Source organism: Salvia hispanica, chromosome 2 (genome assembly GCF_029641045.1).
Source record: "Salvia hispanica isolate PSC_SH4W2 chromosome 2, Shi_PSC_v1, whole genome shotgun sequence".
NCBI classification, from domain to species: domain Eukaryota; kingdom Viridiplantae; phylum Streptophyta; class Magnoliopsida; order Lamiales; family Lamiaceae; genus Salvia; species Salvia hispanica.
Genome location: NC_142693.1, coordinates 43,388,288 through 43,407,977, shown reverse-complemented (window position 1 = coordinate 43,407,977; position 19,690 = coordinate 43,388,288). Strand labels below are relative to the sequence as shown.

At 33.6% G+C, this 19,690-nt stretch overlaps 2 protein-coding genes and 1 non-coding gene across 5 annotated transcripts; 1 reads left to right on the top strand and 2 right to left on the bottom strand.

Moving 5' to 3' along the window:
* Positions 1-1,518: 1,518 nt before the first annotated feature.
* Positions 1,519-3,794, bottom strand: LOC125200844 (putative mediator of RNA polymerase II transcription subunit 26c). Of its 3 annotated transcripts, none has more exons than XM_048098646.2 (9): positions 3,281-3,794; positions 3,120-3,188; positions 2,958-3,040; positions 2,784-2,851; positions 2,603-2,661; positions 2,439-2,481; positions 2,255-2,352; positions 1,894-1,981; positions 1,519-1,800 (listed from the first exon to the last, which is right to left on the bottom strand). In XM_048098646.2, the coding sequence occupies exons 1-9, from the start codon at positions 3,752-3,754 to the stop codon at positions 1,691-1,693; spliced, it is 1,092 nt and encodes a 363-aa protein (XP_047954603.1). In that variant the 5' UTR covers positions 3,755-3,794; the 3' UTR covers positions 1,519-1,690. The 3 variants fall into 3 exon arrangements, with proteins under 3 accessions (XP_047954603.1, XP_047954611.1, XP_047954620.1); XM_048098654.2 differs by having other exon boundaries at positions 2,439-2,472; XM_048098663.2 differs by lacking the exons at positions 2,255-2,352; positions 2,439-2,481.
* A 9,386-nt stretch (positions 3,795-13,180) lies between these two features.
* LOC125207230 (protein CHAPERONE-LIKE PROTEIN OF POR1, chloroplastic-like) lies at positions 13,181-15,825 on the bottom strand. The gene is made up of 5 exons (XM_048106485.2): positions 15,734-15,825; positions 14,854-15,043; positions 14,667-14,767; positions 13,709-14,153; positions 13,181-13,569 (listed from the first exon to the last, which is right to left on the bottom strand). The coding sequence occupies exons 2-5, from the start codon at positions 14,985-14,987 to the stop codon at positions 13,419-13,421; spliced, it is 831 nt and encodes a 276-aa protein (XP_047962442.1). The 5' UTR covers positions 14,988-15,043; positions 15,734-15,825; the 3' UTR covers positions 13,181-13,418.
* Positions 15,826-15,884: 59 nt separating this feature from the next.
* On the top strand, positions 15,885-15,957 carry TRNAE-CUC (transfer RNA glutamic acid (anticodon CUC)). Its single transcript has one exon. It is a non-coding gene; the product is annotated as a tRNA-Glu (tRNA).
* The last annotated feature ends 3,733 nt before the right edge of the window (positions 15,958-19,690 follow it).

The following is a 19,690-nucleotide window of genomic DNA, read 5'->3' as shown; positions in this document are numbered from 1 at the left end:
AATTCAAGTCCATCTGTGCAGAGGAGACTGAAGGTCACGGGGCGAAGCGCAATAGACGCAACAGAGCCGGGAACTACAGCAGCAGCAGCGGCGGACAATCAATCGACCTCAACGACGCCCAAACGGAGGAGCCCTCTGATACACACACTAGGCGCTCACATCCTCTGGGGCAAAAGGCTAGTATCCGCAGCGCCCGAATGTCTGCAGGTTCCTCCCGCTACTCAGCGCCCGCGTCTGGATCGCGCAGCGCGCAGGCGCCTTCTGGAGCTCAGTTCGTGGACCATGGGGCCCATGTGGTCTTGAACAGGAACCTGAATGTGCAGTTGATGAAACAACTGCAAGAGAACTGCCATTTCTACGAGTCGGCCACCGACCCGATCACCAAGGCGATATACTATGAGCTCATGTGTAGGATCAGAGAGGATCTGGGGCTGACTGGTCCAGCGGCGCCGGGTGCGCCGAGGGCAGGGGCGACGCCGGGGGCGGCGGGGGCAAGGGCGGCGGCGCCGGGGGGAGTGGGCGACGAAGAAGAGGCAGAGGATTCCGACTCCGCCACCGAGTAGATGGTGGCGGTGTTTTTATTTGTTTTTATATGTTTTTTTTATAAAATGTTCGTTGTATAATTTTCCGGTATCCATTAATACAACTAATATTTGGTCTCATCGCACTTTTTAATTTTATTATTATCTCGTTTTCTAATTATTTTTAGTCCGATAATTTTAAGTCTAATTGAATTAAAATATACAAAGAATAAAAATAAAGTGAAATGTGGCTAACAAAAGTGTCCACTATTGTTGCGGAAACTTTTTTTTGTGGCCATGGACAAATAAAAAGTGGCTATGGACAAAAAAAGAAGTGTCCAAAAAAAAGTGTCCACCTATAGTTGATGATTTATGCAGTGATATAGATAGGTGGAGTGTCTATTTTGTCCAAACTCCTACAGATGAGTACATTTTCTTAGAAGGGATGAATATTTGTTCGTGATTTTATATTTTCAAAGAAACTTGAAAATTGGAAATGTTGTGCACGTTGTGATTGGAAACATGATACTACATTACTGTGGAATTGATTTAATTTCACTTTGAGTTTATTTTGTCCAAGTTAAACTTAAAATGCAATTAATACTCAATTATAGTATTATATGAAATTCGTAAAACAAAATAAAGGTTTGATGGAAGAAAATAAAAATGATGTTTCCGAATAACATTACTTAAGTAAATGATGAAAAATCGTAACGCTCGAATTTGAAGGTTTTAAATGTTGGCTCATAACTTATAAATATTACTCGAGATTTTTAAATGTGGGAGTATTAACAAACAGAAACATAAGCCATCTCCATTCATCATAACTCCATATTAAAACAGACGTTACACCAAATTAAATACTCCACCTTTCAAGTTTATCCATCATCTACACTACACACACATAAACCTACTGGAATGATACACAACTAGATCTTGATCATTCACAGATTTTTTCAAAGGTTTGTATTAAAATTTATACCATACGCAGCAAGAATAATCACCTCCAAATAAACAATCAAGTTAGATGCATCATTGGTAGTACAAAATTTTAAAGCACAATCCACAAAAGTTATACTAATGTGATAAATGGTGTCACACCAACTTCTTTCTTTATACAGAAACAAAGTTGTGCAATGAAACCTATGAAAGATTAATTTAAGGCAGAATCACCGATTATGCCTCCCCGCAAAGCTGCCTTTGTTCCTGGCAATGAAGCCATTCTTTGGTTTGGGAATATCATGAATATCCATTACTTGAATCGTTCTCTGCTTTTTGGCTTCATAGATGAAATATACACCAACATATATCGTAATCAGTTTTCAGATAAGAAAAAGGTTATAGAAACATATCCCAAAGATTGAAAGCAGACCATTCTTAGCTTCTTGGTAGTTCTCCTGAAGACGCTTTCTTGCTGAGTTTAGCTTCTCGTCATCCATGACTGGTTCCCTTTGTGCTCTCTACAAGATCATGTTACAAAGAAATGACATTATATTACTTGACATTACAACAAAATCGGAGGTAACAATATGGTTAAATTCAGAAGGTTTGACAATACTCATCAATCATATATCCGTGATAGGTAAGTAAAATAGGATAATTTATCAATGAAGGCACAATTTCCTCCTATTAAGAAACATAACCAACTTTGGAACGCCTGCATCAAACTCATTCAAGTAGATAGAGCAAGACATGTATGAATGTTAAAAACTTTTAGCATAGCAGTCGAGTACATTAGGAGGAGCTGAAGTAGACTTAGGAACTGATTGAGGCGGCCTTAACAGAGCTTCTCTTCGAGCTCCGGACTGTGGTGGTTTAGGCTTTGGTTCATCTAAAGATTTACAATGTCAATCTACTAATGCAAAGAACTAAATCAAGAAATACAACTGGAAATATAAGACATAATTTAAAGCTCACTTTGTGGATTCGGGGAGTACCCAAAATCTGGAACCTGTGGAAACTGAAACTTCAGATTTGCAACAATACTTCTTAAACGAAAAGCGAGTATTTATTAAGATTTCTTCCTTGGTTCTTTCATCTTTTAGCATAAACGTAGCTGACTAAAACAACATTCGAATCACCTGGTGATGGCCATTTTGTTGATTTCTGGGTATGCTCTGCTGAGGTGAATCCCCATCAGCTGCCACCACCATCACCACCCAGTATTAACACATTCATTTTTCACAGAAACTACTCTTATCATGTCTATCAAGCTATTGCAAAATACAGCACTTTTTTAGTAATTCAGAAACAACTTTCTACCTATAAGGTTTGAAGTTGCTTGTGGTTGGTTCACCTTTACCCATTCATCAACAGTTTCCTTCCATTTTCTACATACCCAAAAACAATAACAGAAATCAATCACTAACAACACAATCATACAAATCAAGAGGAAAATAATAAATCCACAAATAGCAAAGAGAAGAATCTGAAAACCTGACAAGCTGCTTCACCAATCTGCGCACTTCATTTGATGAATGCTTCCTCAATCGATTCACATGCCTTCCTATATCAGTATCCTACACAATAACCTCCACAATTTCATTCAGAAAAAATTAAAATAAATAAGTTTTTTTTCCATTAATATACAAGTTTTACCTTGAGAGCGTGAAATGTGATATCCATATATGCAAGGTTTTGCAGCAAATCCACCACAGTATCTTCACTCTGAACAAAAAAAAAATTCAAATTATGCAAAAACAGTAGAGCAAATACACTCAACTAGCACAAGCATCGCAATGTCGAAACAAATCAAAAACCTGATTCAGATCTTCAAGCTGCTCTTTAATACTGAAGATTTTGGTCTGTTCGTCATCAAACAAGCCACCGTACGCATCCTCTTCTTCTCCGCCGCTAAGATTCGACTCCGGAGTCAATGGACTCTTAGCAAAATCATCATTAGAATCCCTAACGTTTTTGCTGAATTTCTTATTTTCATCATCTACATCAAACTTAATACTTCTATTATCTATGTTATCACTACTATTAAAATTATTAATACAAACATTCTCCGGAAAATAGGGCTCGTGATCAACTACACGGCGGCGGATATCACCGCTACAGTTCCGGCACATGTGCGCCTCCGGCGCGTAAAGCAACTCAACGAGTTCATCCCGGCGGCGGCGCAACTCATCGCCGTAATCCGAACCAGCAACGCGAATCGCCGCTTTAATCAACGCCCAGATTTCGGTCCCCGATCTCGACAAAATCGCCCGAAATTCCTCCGGATTCATGCCGTATAATTCCGTTTGGTGAAAAAAGTAATCAGAAAAGGTGGAAGAATTCCGTATAATTCCGTTTCGGTGAGCGGATTCAGTGAATGCGAGGAGGAGAATTCCGAATCCAGGAAGAGGAAGGTTACAAAATTATGATTTTTTTTTTTTATTTTTCTGCTTCGTTGGGATTAATTGTATTCGAAAGGGCATTAAGCGTTAAAATCTTGATCTCGTGCTTTTCATTTTCCCGTTTAAATTTGGAGCGAATATTTATTAAGTGGGAAATCTGTGTAGCTGAGCTGTGATGCAACTAATCTGTGGCTCCACTATTTCTTACCGTAGGCTCTCCTATGCTATTCCATGTTCACCATATCATTCTACCTATCATTACTCTAGTGAAAGTGAACTACGTAGATGGTACCTCATCTACCTTATCTTTCATTTTCGCACGTAAATAATACTGATCTTTATTTTATATTATTTTTTATATCTATAAATCACATTTTTAGTATCTGATACAATTTTCTTCTCAAAATACCCTTTAAACAAATATATTTTCTTATTTATATCATAAAGGATATTTTAGGCCTACTTAAAATTAGTACTAAAAATGATTATCTTCTCTCATTCTTCTCATTCTTTATACTATTATTGTTAATCAATATTAATATTATTATTTTGATGTTATAAATTAATAATTAATTCATTTTTAATATACTTAAATATAATTATAGTTATAATTATATTTAACTATTATAATAATATTATTGTTATAATACTAAAAATTAATAGTAATTAATAAATAATTGTAGTATAATTAAAAATCACGAATCACATAATATTATGTAATAATAATAATAATAATAATAATTATTATTATTATTATTAATTATTATTATTATTGTTATTATTATTATTATTATTATTTTACATTAAATTAGTAACTAATCAATATAGCCTTAATAATAATTTAACATTGTGAATTGTATTCATAATGATATAAAATGTTGAATATTTTTAGTTAGGTGTTTCAACCTTAAAATGAGTATTAAATAATTTAACAAAAAATATTCAATTGATTTAATTACTTTAAATAATTAATTTAATCAGGTATTTTGTTTTTTATTTATATTATAAATGCAATAAGATGTATGTATAAAACACTAGAAAGAAAGAAGAAAAAGAAGAAAAAAGAAAGAAGGAAGAAGAAGAAACATAAACTAAGGAGAAAAAAGAAAAAAAAAGAAGATAAAATAGTGAAAAGTAAAAAGAAAGAAGAAAATGAAGAAAAAAGAAAAAAGAATAAACTAAAGAAGAAAAAGATAAATAAGAAATGAAGAAAAAATAATCACATATTTGATACTAGTTAATTGAAATTTCCAAAAATATCCTCCATGAAAAAAATCACATATTTGGTACCTAGGGTTATTTTTGTCACTGGGTACCAAAAACAAATTAAACAAAGATCAGGTACCGTTTATGTGCGAAAGTGAAAGATCAGGTATCATTTATGTACTCCTCTAATTATACATTTTTAATTAATTAACATGGTTTATTTTTTTAACATCAAATTCAAATCATTCTAAAATTAAAATACAAAATAATAATATAGTATATAGTAAAAAAAAAATCATTAAACACTATTTAAGATAACTTCATACTAAAATTATTAAAAAAAAATAAAAATTTAACTTTCTAAAAATAGAAAACTAGTTATTCGACATTAAGCTAGTGTAGTAGAGTTTGCGGTGATCATGCCGTTGTGCATCTCACGTTACATCTCCAACACCGAAGACGTATCCTCCATCATCAATTCTATCAACTAGCTGACCTTCTCCATCGTTGGACCCTGTCAATGAATAACACATGATACAAAAATTTTATTGTTATTGAACTAATAACTTATAGTCATGATAATTTATTTCAGAAAATTTCGTGAAAAAAAAATCTAAAAACAAAGGAAAAACTAGAAATTATACCATAAAATAATTATATAAAAATTTATTTAGAGTACTGTAATAAGTTATATTTATGCCAATTAATGTAATAGTTTAATTATGTGGTATATTAATTAATATTTCTACAATTACGTCATAATCTAAATCAGTAATTTTTTTTTCTAAAATAATAATATTAAAGTTATTAAGAATTGCTCCGTACATAATAAAGATAAACTAGTTATAATATTATATCACTAAAAAAGAGTATTGTAAATTTATTAGGGATATCAAATTGTGCAGATTGGATAGTTATTAGGTCAATTCGATATTGAATCGACCCAATAAAGCCAAATCCTAACGCAACTTGAAATTATCGAATTCTTATCTGTCCCAACCAATAACTTCGTGCGTGTTCGTCATGCAAAAATTGTCAGCCCTACCATTAATGTTAGTAAACTTATACTATTATAAAATTTAGCTTGTTACAACACGATAACGACCTGTACATGATAACACACAATCAAAACCTTATACTATTATTCAATATAATATGATATCACACAATAAAAATTTGTTATAATATGACTAAGATTTTATAACGATTTAAATTTGAACAATAACCTAAACTCAATAAGATTTGACCCACACTCATTAATTTCATATATATTCGTGTTGGATTATCATGATACTCCTTTCGTTCCTAAAGAAATATGCATTTTGGGTTCGGTGCGGATTATAATGCAAAATTGGTAAAGTAAGAGAGAGGTAGATAGAAAAAGTAATTAGAGTATTGTTAGTTTGATTGAGTCCTACCTTGTTAGAGATAAAAGAGTTTTCTAATATTAGAAAGTACCCCCCGTCCCTTAAAAGTTGGCATCATTTGACGCGACACGAGTTTTAAGAAATGTAATAGAAAGTGGGTTGAAAAAGTTAGTGGCATGTGGGTCCTACTTTTATATATTAGTTTTATAATAAAATGTGAGTGAGAATGAGTTAGTGGAATGTGAGGTCCACTACCAAAAATAAAAGTGAAATGTGACAAATTTTTAGGGACGGACGAAAAAAGAAATAGATGACAAATTTTCAAAGACGGAGGAGGGAATACATATTTTTGTAGGACAAATTAAAAAGGAAAGAGTGCATATTCTTATGGAACGTGGAAAGTATTATTCTAAGTTAACGAATCAAGAAATCTAACAAAATTTGGTAGTAGTATCTAAATCCTAGTATATATATTTTTATTTTAGTTATTGAATCAAGAAATCTAACAAAATTTGGTGGTAGTATCTAGATCCTAGTAATTTTTTTATTAGGGGTAATGATTTATTAACAAACGTTGTATATACAAAATGCCCTTATATTTTAAACCGATTTTTATTTAAATCGGTTTTATTATTTACTTACTCGTTTACCATTTATATATATATATATGGAAATTATGAATATGTGGAAGATCAATACAATATTTATGGAAATTTCATAAATTAAGATAATTAAAATTTATCGATTGTTTCTTAATGCTTATACGTATGTTTTAAACAAATAAATATACTACTGCTAATATTTAGCACTAATCTATCGTTAAATTCAAAATTATAAGATTACATATCTTAAAATTTTTATACTTATTTCTTGTGTATTAACCCGTTAAGTGATGAAAAAAAAAATATTTTATTAATTTTTAATTAATATTATATAGTACTCCCTCCGTCCCAAGGAAGATGACCCCTTTCTTGGGCGGCACAGGATTTTATGCAAATTTATTTTGTGTGTTGAGAGGAGAGAGTAAAGTAAGAGAGAGGGAATAAACTAGAGATAAAGTGTTTACATTTTACGTAATGAGTCATCTTAGTTGGGACAAACTAAAAAGGAAAGTGGATCATCTTCAATGGGACGGAGGGAGTATAAATTTAAGGGGGAAAAACCAAAAGTTTAAAAGAACCAAGCTCCAATATAGTATCAATTATATACTAATAGAATAGTAAAGACTAAAAAAAGATACTATGTATAATTATTAGTATTATTTTAGTGAATGATTATATTCGAAAATGTATATACATCTAGTTGTTTAGGGCATCCACAATGGGACGCCCTAAGCGATGCCCTATGCACCGCCACGTCAGCATTTAATCCTTCTCCTATTCCACCTGCAGTGGGGCGGACTATAGCCCGCCCTAAGCATTTTTCTATTATTTGAATATTTAAATACTTTAAAATTGGGAAAACTAACTTCATTTCAATAAATTCAAGCATTACAATACGAAAAAAACAACAATTTCTCAACGGCGGCGGTTGCGGTTCCAAACTTCTTCAATCATGTCGGTCATGAGCTGAGTATGGTCTTGTTGGTTGCGCATTGAGGCCCGTCGCTCTAGAACCGCACCGAAGCCAGTCGGTAATCCTCGAGTGACCGGCGAGGTCGCCGTGCTGGAGCTAGATCCGGCTTCATCATCCACCCAATTGGTGACATGGCCACGTTCTTGTTCGACTATCATGTTATGCATGATGATGCACGCATACATGATGTCGGCGATGACTTCCTTGTACCAGAAACGCGCCGGACCTTTCACGATTGCCCACCGCGATTGGAGCACACCAAAAGCCCGCTCCACATCCTTCCGCGCGGACTCCTGCCTTGCCGCAAACAAGACTCTCCTCTCACCAATTGGGCAGCTGATCGTTTTCAAGAAAACAGGCCACCTAGGGTATATGTCATCGGCCAAGTAGTACCACATATGATGTGTGCGGCCGTTGGCAGTGAACTGAATGGCCGGACAGCGACCCATGCACTGATCGGCGAATAGGGTGGACGAGTTGAGGACGTTGATGTCGTTGTTTGACCCGGCTACACCAAAGTAGGCATGCCAGATCCAGAGGCGGTGGTCAGCGACGGCTTCTAGGATCATCGTCGGGTGGCTGCCCTTGTAGCCGCTAGTAAATTGGCCTCTCCAGGCCGTTGGGCAGTTCTTCCACTGCCAGTGCATACAGTCGATGCTCCCTAGCATCCCAGGGAAGTCGTCCACCGTCTCGTGCATCCGCATCAGGCTCTGGAAATCATCAGCGGTCGGGCGTCGCAAATATGTGTCGCCAAAAGCCTCCACAACTAACTTACAAAAAGTCTTGAGACATTCGCGGCCAGTTGTCTCCCCGACGTGGAGGTACTCGTCGAACATATCCGCTGTTGTGCCGTAGGCCAACTGGCGGATCGCAACCGTAGTCCATGTCTGCCGATCCCGTCTTCCCGGTACTGGAAGTACTCCTCACGTCCCTCCAACGTGTGCACAATGCGGAGAAAAAGATCACGGCTCATTCTAAAACGTCGGTGAAAAACATTCGGGCCCCACCTTGGATTCTCGGCAAAATAATCTGCGAACAGACGTTCGTGCGCTATGTCATGCTCGCGGGGAACATACGTCCGACGTCGTATCGGGCGAGGGACCCGCGCCTCCGCCTCCGCCGCCGTCGCCGCCTCCTCCGCCGCCGCTTGCTCCCGCTGCATTTGTGCCAAGCATTCCGCCTTGGCTTCATTAACAGCATCGAACAAGGCTCGAGTCAAGGCCCGTCTGCAGCTATCCAATGTACTCAAATCGTAGTCGTCGGGATTCATTTTTGAGACGATGAGAGAGAATAATTGAAGAGAAATTGAAGAGATGTGAAATTGGAGTGTGTGAAATGGTAGAGAATAGCAGTGTTTAAATAAAAAAAATTGAAATTTTTTTTAAAAAAAACGAAACGCTTGCCCATCGTCCGCGCCGTCCATAGTGACGGACGATGGGTATCCTCCGCGCATCGTCCGCGGACGATGTATCGGGCGTGGACGATGGTTAACTCATCGTCCGCCCCATTGCGGATGCCCTTATATAGCTTAAAATTTTAGTGATCAATTAATAATAAAATAATTAAATGTGAATGATAATTATTTTTTTGTTTAATTAAATTATAAAATATTTATTTCCCTCACAGGATTTTATGTGATGGTACTATTATTGTTTTGTGTGTTAAATAAAAAGAGAAAAATTAAAAGAGAAAAATAAATAGAGATGATTTTATTTCTATTTTAGCATATGTGTCATTTTTGTGGGACAGTTCAAAAAAATATTTTATTTTTAATAGAAGAGGTGGAATACTTTTGTTGGATGATAACACTAAGAAATTAAGTATATATACATACAATCGCTTGTATGACTTAGAATTATAAGAATTATTTTAAAATAAAATAATTGGATGAGAATGACTGTTATTATTTCGTTGGATGATAACACTTAAAAGTAAAGTATGTGTACATGTAGTTGTTTTTATTAACTTAGAATTTTAAAGATTATTTCCTTGGACGATGACACTAACAAATTAAATATACACGTAGTCATTTTTATAACTTAAAATTTTATTGATTATTTAATAAGCACTATTCTAGGAAGCGAATGACTAATATTATTTCGTTAGATGATAACACTAGTATATATACATGTAAGGTTTAAGAATTATTTAACAAAAAATAATTAGACGTGAATGACTAATATTATTCGTTGGATGATAACAATAAGAAATTAGTACTAAATATACATGTCGTTTTTATAACTTAGATAATGATTTTTTATTAATAAAATAATAAGATGTAAATTGACTATGATTATTATGTTGAATGATAACACTAAGAAATTAAATATATGTTTTTTTTATAATTTAGAATTTTACATAATATTAAAGTAATTATTTGATGACTATGATTATTTCGTTGGATAATAACACTAAGTATATATACATGTAGTCGTTTTATAACTTATAATTTTAAATAATTTAAACAAAATAATTGAATAAGAATGACTATGATCATTTCGTTGGATAACAACACTAAGAAATGAAGTATATATACATGTAGTTGTTTTTATAACTCGAAATTTTTATACATAATTTTATAATAAAATAATTTGATGCGAATGATTATGATTATTTCGTTGGATAATAACACTAAGAAATTAAGTATATATAGATGCAATCATTTTATAACTTAAAATTTTTTAAAAATTATAAATAATTAGATGAGTATGACTATGATTATTTTGTTGGATGATAATACTAAAAAATGAAGTATATATACATGTATTTGTTTTTATAAACTTAGAATTTTAAAGATTATTTAATAGCAACACAATTAGATGCTAATGATAATCATTTTTTCGTTCAATGATAATATTAAGAATATATATACATATAGTCGCTTTTATAATTTAAAATTTTAAAATTATTTTATAATAAAATAATTTGGTATTAATGACTATTTGATGAGTGATTTAAAACAGTTCTAAAGCAAACTCAAACGATATACTCTCTCCGTTTCTGAAGAATATGCACTATTTTCTTTTTTGTCCGTCCCGAAAGAGTATTAACATTCCAATTTTGGAAATTCTCTTCTCTAATGAAGTGGGACCCATTCTCCACTAACAATACTTAAAAAGACTTTCTCTATCTATCTCTCTTTTACTTTACCAATAATGCATTAACACTCGTGGCGAACTTAAAGTTCATACTCTTTAGGGCGGAGAGAATATAAACTTTTATATTATTGTTTGAATATTAAATAATATTCTCCATTTTAGAATGCAAGTCAACTTGGAATCCTTTTATAGTAGTAGTATTTTGCAAATTTGAAGTGAATCTATAATATCTTACTAAAAGTATTATAAATTTTTAATTAAATTTATTTTAATTTATTCCTAATCAAAATATTCATCCGAAAATTATGAAATCATGAACCATATGAATCTAGCTAATTTGTAGGGGAGAGTTTAAATTTTTATTAAATGGAGAAGAAATATCCTCATTTTTGTTAATGAAAGAAAAAATTATGTAACGGTTAGTATACATAATCAATTACTAATCATTCCTTAAATACATAAATATTGATTATGAGAAATTTAATCTTTCCTAAATAATCAATTAAAGGGTAGATATGTAATACATTACATTTTAAAATGTAAAATACCTTAAATGTCCAATTTTGTTTATACAAATTTTGTTAATTTATCACTACTATTATTCTACACATAATTTAACAAATGTACATAGCGATCCTAATAAATAATTCCATATACTAGCATGTCCAATTAATACGAGAATCCAAGAAAATAAAATTTGTTTCCAAATATTCGTGTAAACTGTCCAATTAGTCCATTCATCTCCGACTAAAAAGTGATTTTTATGCGGCTTTTCAACTTTCAAGTTGAATAGAATTTTTCACACTTTATCTACTGCATTGTTTTGCCTTCACACACGACTGAAACAAGTCAATTAATTGACCTTGTGGTCTGATTGTTTTCCAATTAATTTTGTATCTCTTGCTACCAATGAAATTTATTGCTTGTTTGAGATGATTTATTGCAACAAATTCGTATGCAACGAACAAGTGAATGCTCGAATAGAGTGAATGAAGCATGGCGCCACGATCTTGTTAAATTACAAGTGTATTTTATCTCTCTCCAAATTCAACTATGTGATTGTTGTTTTGATTTCTTGAGAGCAACGGAGATGCGTTTGGGTGAGGAGCAGAAACCAGCATTGGATGAAGAAAAACCTAAAGCTTAAAAAGAGAAGGCAAAGTAATTGAGGAATGCCACAATACCTATCTAGAATCAACAAAGGCTTTATAATTAGTTAAATCATGATGTGAGACTCCAAGTTCTAATGTGTGTAGTGTAGGCATACTTTTGAATTACTATTATTTTTCTTCATTCCATTGTCTATTTCCTGCTCCATGCAGACAAGGTTAAGCATAAAAAACATATGTAAATTTTGTGATGTTTGTCCGTAAATTTTGTGATGTTTGTCCGAAATCAAAATCAAAATTTTCGGATCAAAGTTTTAAGAAGCAGAGAATTGGGGTTTTCACATTAGTTTAAGTAGCAGGACTGTTAAAATCAAAATTTTCGGACTATATGCAATGGAACTCCAAAATCTCAAATAGAGTAAGAAAAAAATTTCAATGGTACCTCAAAACCCATGCCATTTTGGATTTTGAAAATATCTATTACTTAGATTTACACTATAACATAAGCCAAATCACTTTTTGAAATCTTGTTAGTACAAAAAGTGAGCGGATAATTGGAGTAAAATCTTTATTTACTGGTATGACATTTATGTTAAAATTAGTTTGAATTTTGTGTGAATGATTGAAAATGGTCGAAATAGAACTAAACTTAAATAATCAAAACAACATAAATCCCTAATTCACCATGCATGACTTTCAGCCTTCTTCTCTCCTCCCACCTCTATGTCGGCACAGGCACGGGGACACAACAACCCTCATTCGCCACGAGTCATGATCGGAACAACATTTTTTAATTAGAAATACATGCTTACAAAACTGGGAAAATTTTCAAACATATCTTGCCTCTTTGGGCACTGACCCCATATTCTTAAGGCAAAAGATGCTCAAATGAACAATCCTGCAAAAAGAGTCATGTACTTTGTTAAAACTAATGCAATTACAAATAGAGAACCGCAGACAAAACAGTGAATCAGCCCTTTGGTAATTTGCAACTCAGATAAGTAAGATTAACTCATAACACTTCTCTCAAGGTTTCAATCAAAGCCATCTCCACTAAACCTTCTAGCCTCATTTATTGAAACCTGTCCTCACTACATATCGATCAATCTGTACCAACATTTTGTAACCGCAAGAATAGCAACTGCGACAAGAAGCTACCATTAATCTGGAAAACTTTGGTTATGCATAAAAGAAGCGACTATCGAAGATAGGTAGATGAAACCCAAAGGATAATGTAGCTTATCAACGACGTCGTCACTTCTAAGCTCCTTGGCCCTTTGAGTATAGGTGGCATCACAGAAACCATCAAGAACGTTCCCAGAAGCCACGAAAAAGCAAAACTCCCTGCTCTGAACAAATATAGCAACAATTGTCACCATGAGACCAAAAAAAAAACAGTTCTCAATATGGATTTGATACTTATTCTTCTACTGTGTAATTGATGTCAGAGATTATCGTTCTTTCAATTGGTAAAAAGTGAGGGCTTACCCATAGAGAAAAGCACGCAATTTGGTCTTGAGGCGATCATGAATAAAGTACATTGTGAGTATCAAAGAGATAGCAACTTGAAGTGTTGGGCCTTCCTCCGTTGGAAAGAGTACAGTTAGCACTCCGAGTACCAAGAAAGCTACAGAAGTTTTTACAATGACCCTTGTGGATGGGGTTCGAAACCTGCTTGTGACAGCCTGGACATATTTATGCTGGGTTACTTCCCTGACCTTTTTCTTGACGTTGATCTTAGGGTTCTTCCTTTCGTAAAATTTTTGCATGATGATTTTATCGTGTGCTGCTTCAATTGCATCCACACTGGCCTTGTGTCCTGCGTATGTTTGTATTAAGAAGTTCCGAGCAGCTAGAATTTCATCTTCTGAAGCTTCCTTGCTGATTCCTAGTCGCTTGTAAGGATCCTTGACATTAATTCTAGGAAATATCACTGCACCAAGAGGGAAAATACAGGATGAAGATTCAGAAAGACACAACTCGACATCCAAAATTGATGATACTGCAGGAGACTGAGGGGGTATTGGTGATGCATTAATGCTAACATGTGATCAAAAGCTATCTCATGAAGCCATGAATTTCAAGAGCATGCCAAATATTAAATCTGGACCCCCATATCCAATATTTACAAATTCTTAATTAAACCAAAATAGAAGCCTAGAAGAATACTGTACATGCGATCGTTTCTATTCAATAATGAAGAAATTTTAGGATGTTTCGACATATATCAAATGGGGCTAAAAATAAAGACATGAGCCCAAATTTATCCATAGACCTTATTAATGGTTAAATTCCTACTGAGGTTTTCCTCTGCTTGATTCAATGAGAGGCTCAAATACGACAGTGCAATTTTCATCAAACAAACCTCTTTCAAGGAGTGCAGGAACACGAAGGTTATCAAAAAAGCTATTTGAATGACGAGCCAAGAAAAATACACAAATTTTACCTGTTGAGTCATTGCTAGAATCTCCAAAGGTAGCATCCATTGCACAGTTTACAGAAGGCACTCTCTGTTTATATCTACAAGTTGATGCAGCTAAACCATTTCTATATGATTGTAAATACAAGATATAAGTGACGACAAGTTATGGATAGAAATCTATATGTGAATTGACTTATTGAGGCAATTTAACCTTTCCCACATAAGAAACTTTGTAGATAACCCAAAACTCGGTAAAACAGAGAACTGCTTCTTATGTGATCCTATCCCCCTTGCTGGTAAGCCCATGCTATATTTCAAGGGGCCACAAGTTAACCCGGATGACATCGCTATTCGCTCCTAGCAAGTGTAAGCTGTTGCAAATTTATGCGGGAAATGAGAGGCTGCACAGCACACCCAGAAACGAAGTAAACGATTGGTTAAAGAGCCTCAGGTGCACCAGCTCAGTTTGGAGGATAAACATAAACATGCTGTCAATGACGAGGGCAGGCCGCCATGCCCTTATACTGATCAACACATAATAACATACAACCAATACTGTGACAAAAGCAAATTAAAACGAGTCCCATCGATCAGCAAAGCAATGCGCCTGAAGTAACATCTAATCCCTTTAAGACATCAAAAACACAATTGCTTTGCATATGAAGAAGTCTCCATACACAAAGAAGGCCCAATACGAAAATTGCAAACCACTGATTCATCAGCTATCCTATTTGTTTCACAAAAAGGCAGTAATCGCCTTCGAATCGACAAAAATCGCAACTTTCCCCCGCACTATACAGTAAAGGAGGTCACACGCTAAAATATCTTGTTTCTTCCCAAACTCTACAATTAAAAACTGGCTGTTCGTGAAACCGTAGCTTGCACTCTCTAATACCTTGTTTCTCCCCAAACTTTTTCACAACCAGTGCTCAATTTCTTAGGTTTAATTATCAATTAATTAAATTTTGCGATTTCTCAAACAGCGTTGGTAATCGAACTGTGTGCTACCTTAACTTCAGCCAAATAAAATGAGCAATCAAACTGGAAATGCGACCACATACAGTCAAGCATAGAACAATCAGATAAAGTACCTGGAAGAACAATAGGCCGCTGTGGATAGAAGAGTTGGGAAGAGAAGAGAGAGGAAGATACATGAAGAGTAAGAATGGACTGAGAGTGAGAAGGGTTTTCGGTTGGTGTTTTGTTATTACTTATAAAATAAATTTTTAAATTAATAACAAATCCGTTGTAGTCTAGTTGGTTAGGATACTCGGCTCTCACCCGAGAGACCCGGGTTCAAATCCCGGCAACGGAATTTTTTGTCATAAATATGATTTTTATTTGTTGTTGTTTGATAAAATAGAAATTATTTAAATTTGTATAACATGGCTTAACTTGACAAATTAGTGGGTTATATAAACATGGTTAAAGTTATAATTTTGGTAAGATTGGATATGATCCTTGTCTTATATTAGACTTTAAGTTAAGCTTAACTATGATATCAAATAATTAAAAATGTCAATATATAATTCTCTATCTTAATATTACTAAATGTAAGTTTTGAAGAGAAGTCCATCCACCCACTTGTAGAAAATTTTCGAACATGTAATTCCTATTTAAATCTTACTTGCTAAAATTCATGAATACATGACAAGACATATAGGAAAGGATCATAGATCAATCAGAAATATAACCTAATTAATGGAAAAAAATAGGTTTCAAACATTACAATTAAATGAGGTTAAGCGGTGTGAAAACCATCACTTTTTCCTCTAGCTTTTTTGAAGCAATTTTCTTTTTTCTTTAGGTTCAAACTTGGTATTTTCATATAAAATAATTTACCTTTTCATTTGAATAATAATTATCAGATTAAGTTAAGAGAATAAAGAGGCTTGAGCTCGGATTTACCTGTTGAGCTAACAATAAATTATATTGAGGGACAATTTAATTGTAGTTCAACCTAATATTTTTAACATACATCACTTTCAAAATTACGAATAATCAGGGTACATTTGATCAATTATATGTTCGTGTTTAATACATTTAATATTCGTTAATTAATTAAACTTATTGTTGGTTTAATTTAATTAACTTATTTTACCAAATGTTTTCTAGTTCAAGATATTTATTTATTGTTTTGAAATTGAATTTAAACTAACCATTTTTTCTATACAATAAAAATATTGTTTTAAACACCGTATTATCAACTTGATCATAATTAGAATATGATTCAATGCAATAATAGTTCCTGCATCTCTAGACATGTTTTATGAGAAATTAATAAAGAATATTATTTGGTAATTATTTTATATGATCATCAAATGGCTCAAGCCTACATGCACTACAATTATTTGTTCAATTTTGAATGTATGCATTGGAGAATGTGGATTTTCTCACTTTGGTATGATGAACTCATAGTAATATATATTGAGGCAAATAACAAAATACTCTTTACGTTGACCAAAAGTCAATTTATTTTTCATTATAGGAAGATCCACAATATTGTAATGCAAATTATTTTAACTAGTATCCTCCCGTGCGTTGCACAATCCATTCTATTTTCCTCAACTTATTTTATATAATAAAATAATTTTATGAAATGATAAACAATATCATTATATGAAACTAAAAGCATAAAAATATATAATAAAAATTCATTATATATAAAACCAAATAAAAATATATTGCTTAGTAAATAATATGACCAACGAATTAGAATTAATAAAAAAATTTATTCCTGATTAAGAATTAATATGTCTCCATCTTCTCTTCTATTCCAGTATCCATCCCAACGTTTTTTTATCCGCTTGTCTCTATCTCCAATAGCCTCACCTTTTCCAATCATAATCTCTAGTACTTCATCGCCCCTTGTCGGTGTCATCTTTTCTAGTCAGATTGCCTCCATCTATATAAGAACTTTAAACAAAAAATAATACTAATAGTATAAATACATGCATTAAATTCAATGCTAAATCAGAAAAATTGTTTGATGGGGACACGAACTTATGCCAATAACAATGTATAAATCTATATATTAAAAGCAAAAAATGTTAGAGTTTGTATACTAGAAAACACCTTTCGAGTGATTGAATACTGTTAAAACTTTTATTTATTTTCCAAAGGAATAAACATATTATTTTTGTCATAATGTTATTATGTTTTACATTTAATGGATGTTTTATTACATGTTTAAATGTATAAGTAACTTAACAAAGTCTAAGTCTTTGTTTTAGTAGACCGGTTGTGGGCGTCGTTCACTTTAAGGTAACACGGTCAGTTCTAAACAAAGAAAAAGAAGAATTTCACAACCTAGATAGGCTTAGACTACCTATCGTGAAAGGTTGCAATGTCAGTCCGATTATTTCTAAGCCTTACTGAAATAAGATGACGTTGGTGTGGTATAGCACTGAATGGATCTAACAGCGAGACAGTCTTTATGCTATCTACTGAAAGACGAGGCCTTGTAAATTATCATTTCTTAATCAATGTACGTTAGCATTGAGCATACGGTATTGATTATGCACTACTTTGACTTACCAAATGGTGCGGATTTTTCGCAACCCAATAAGCCTGGTATATTGGGTAGTGGTGATTAATATCTAGCGGTGCTAGGATTTCTATTATGTTGAATCGTGCGCGAGGCGAGTCTCGTTTGATAACATCCTCAAGAAAAGCTTGAAATAAGGTTTTATTATTCGGAACCTAGCTAGTTGGAGTTTAATTACTCTATGAATAATAAATAAGATTTTCTTGTTGAGGACTCTCTTGGAATAAATAAGATATTAATTAATTAAGTCCATAACAGTCAATAATTAATTAATGGATGTTTCTATCTTAAGCGCAGGAAATAAATATAAAGTAATGGAAACCCGAAGTACTTATAATTTCGGATTTGGATGGGGAGTGCAATATTACTTCTGTAGTGGCTGCTCGTAATATTCCAATTATAAGCTTATATTAAATTAGGTTTAATTTAATTAGTAAAAAGCTAATTGGAGGAGCCCATATCCAAAGCCTTCCATAGATCCCTGTTTGGGCACAATATGTGACTTATTATAAATAGGAGAATAAAGGAGACAGAAAACACACTTTTTTTCTATAAAATTTTCGTCCCCCTCTCTACTTAGAAGTAGGAAGATTTTCTCTCCTCCGTGGGAAAGGATTTCCGTCTTCTTTATTTAAGTCATAGTACACTGGTGAGATCAGCCCACCATGATATCAGTTTACAGTCCGGGAACCAGACAGAAGATCCGTGGTTTTGTACTAAAGATCTTCACGTGGAGAAGGCGCTAGCTATCTTCTTTTCTTTGGAGAATCGTCAAGGTATAATGGCTAAACCGTAGAAAAGCATGTTTTAGGTTTCAATTAATTTAAAGCATGTTTTATTTGAGTTATGAGCATGATACATGTGATAATTACACGAATAGAATTTGTCTAAATAATCTGCTAAATAGATCAGAATTATTATGTAATTGATTTATGTGAGCGCTTCCGCTGCCAGTTCCTTCACCGGGTCCAGTAGAAACGCCCGGGATGCCATCGTTTCACCTGTGTCGGGCGTTTTTCTCGGAAACTGTCGGGCGTTTTTCTCTGGAGCAGTTTTTGAGGATATTCAGACATCATTGGACGAGAAAAGGAGCGGAAAAGAAAGAAAGAGAGGAGGAAGAAGAGAAGGATGAAATTTCGGCTAACATTCCGACTATCCGTCTCCAAATCTCAATTCCACTCAACGAGAGCATGCTTCTTATGGTTTTCATTGTGATATTTACCGTGTGTTTAGGCTAAACCCTCTATGTTGCACCAAGCTGTGATTTAGGCTTGTTTGAATGTATCTACACCTTTGAATTCACGTTTTGATATCATTGATGTATTTAGTTTTAGATTATATCACTATAGAGGCCTCTATTGTTATAGATGTTTAATCCTTGTTTATCGTCTCTTTAACGTAGACTTGGATACACTAATCAATTGATGTGTTGTCGAATTTGAATTGTCCAGATGTTTATTCCCGCACTTCTGCAGGAATTTAATATCTTTGAAAGTTAGTT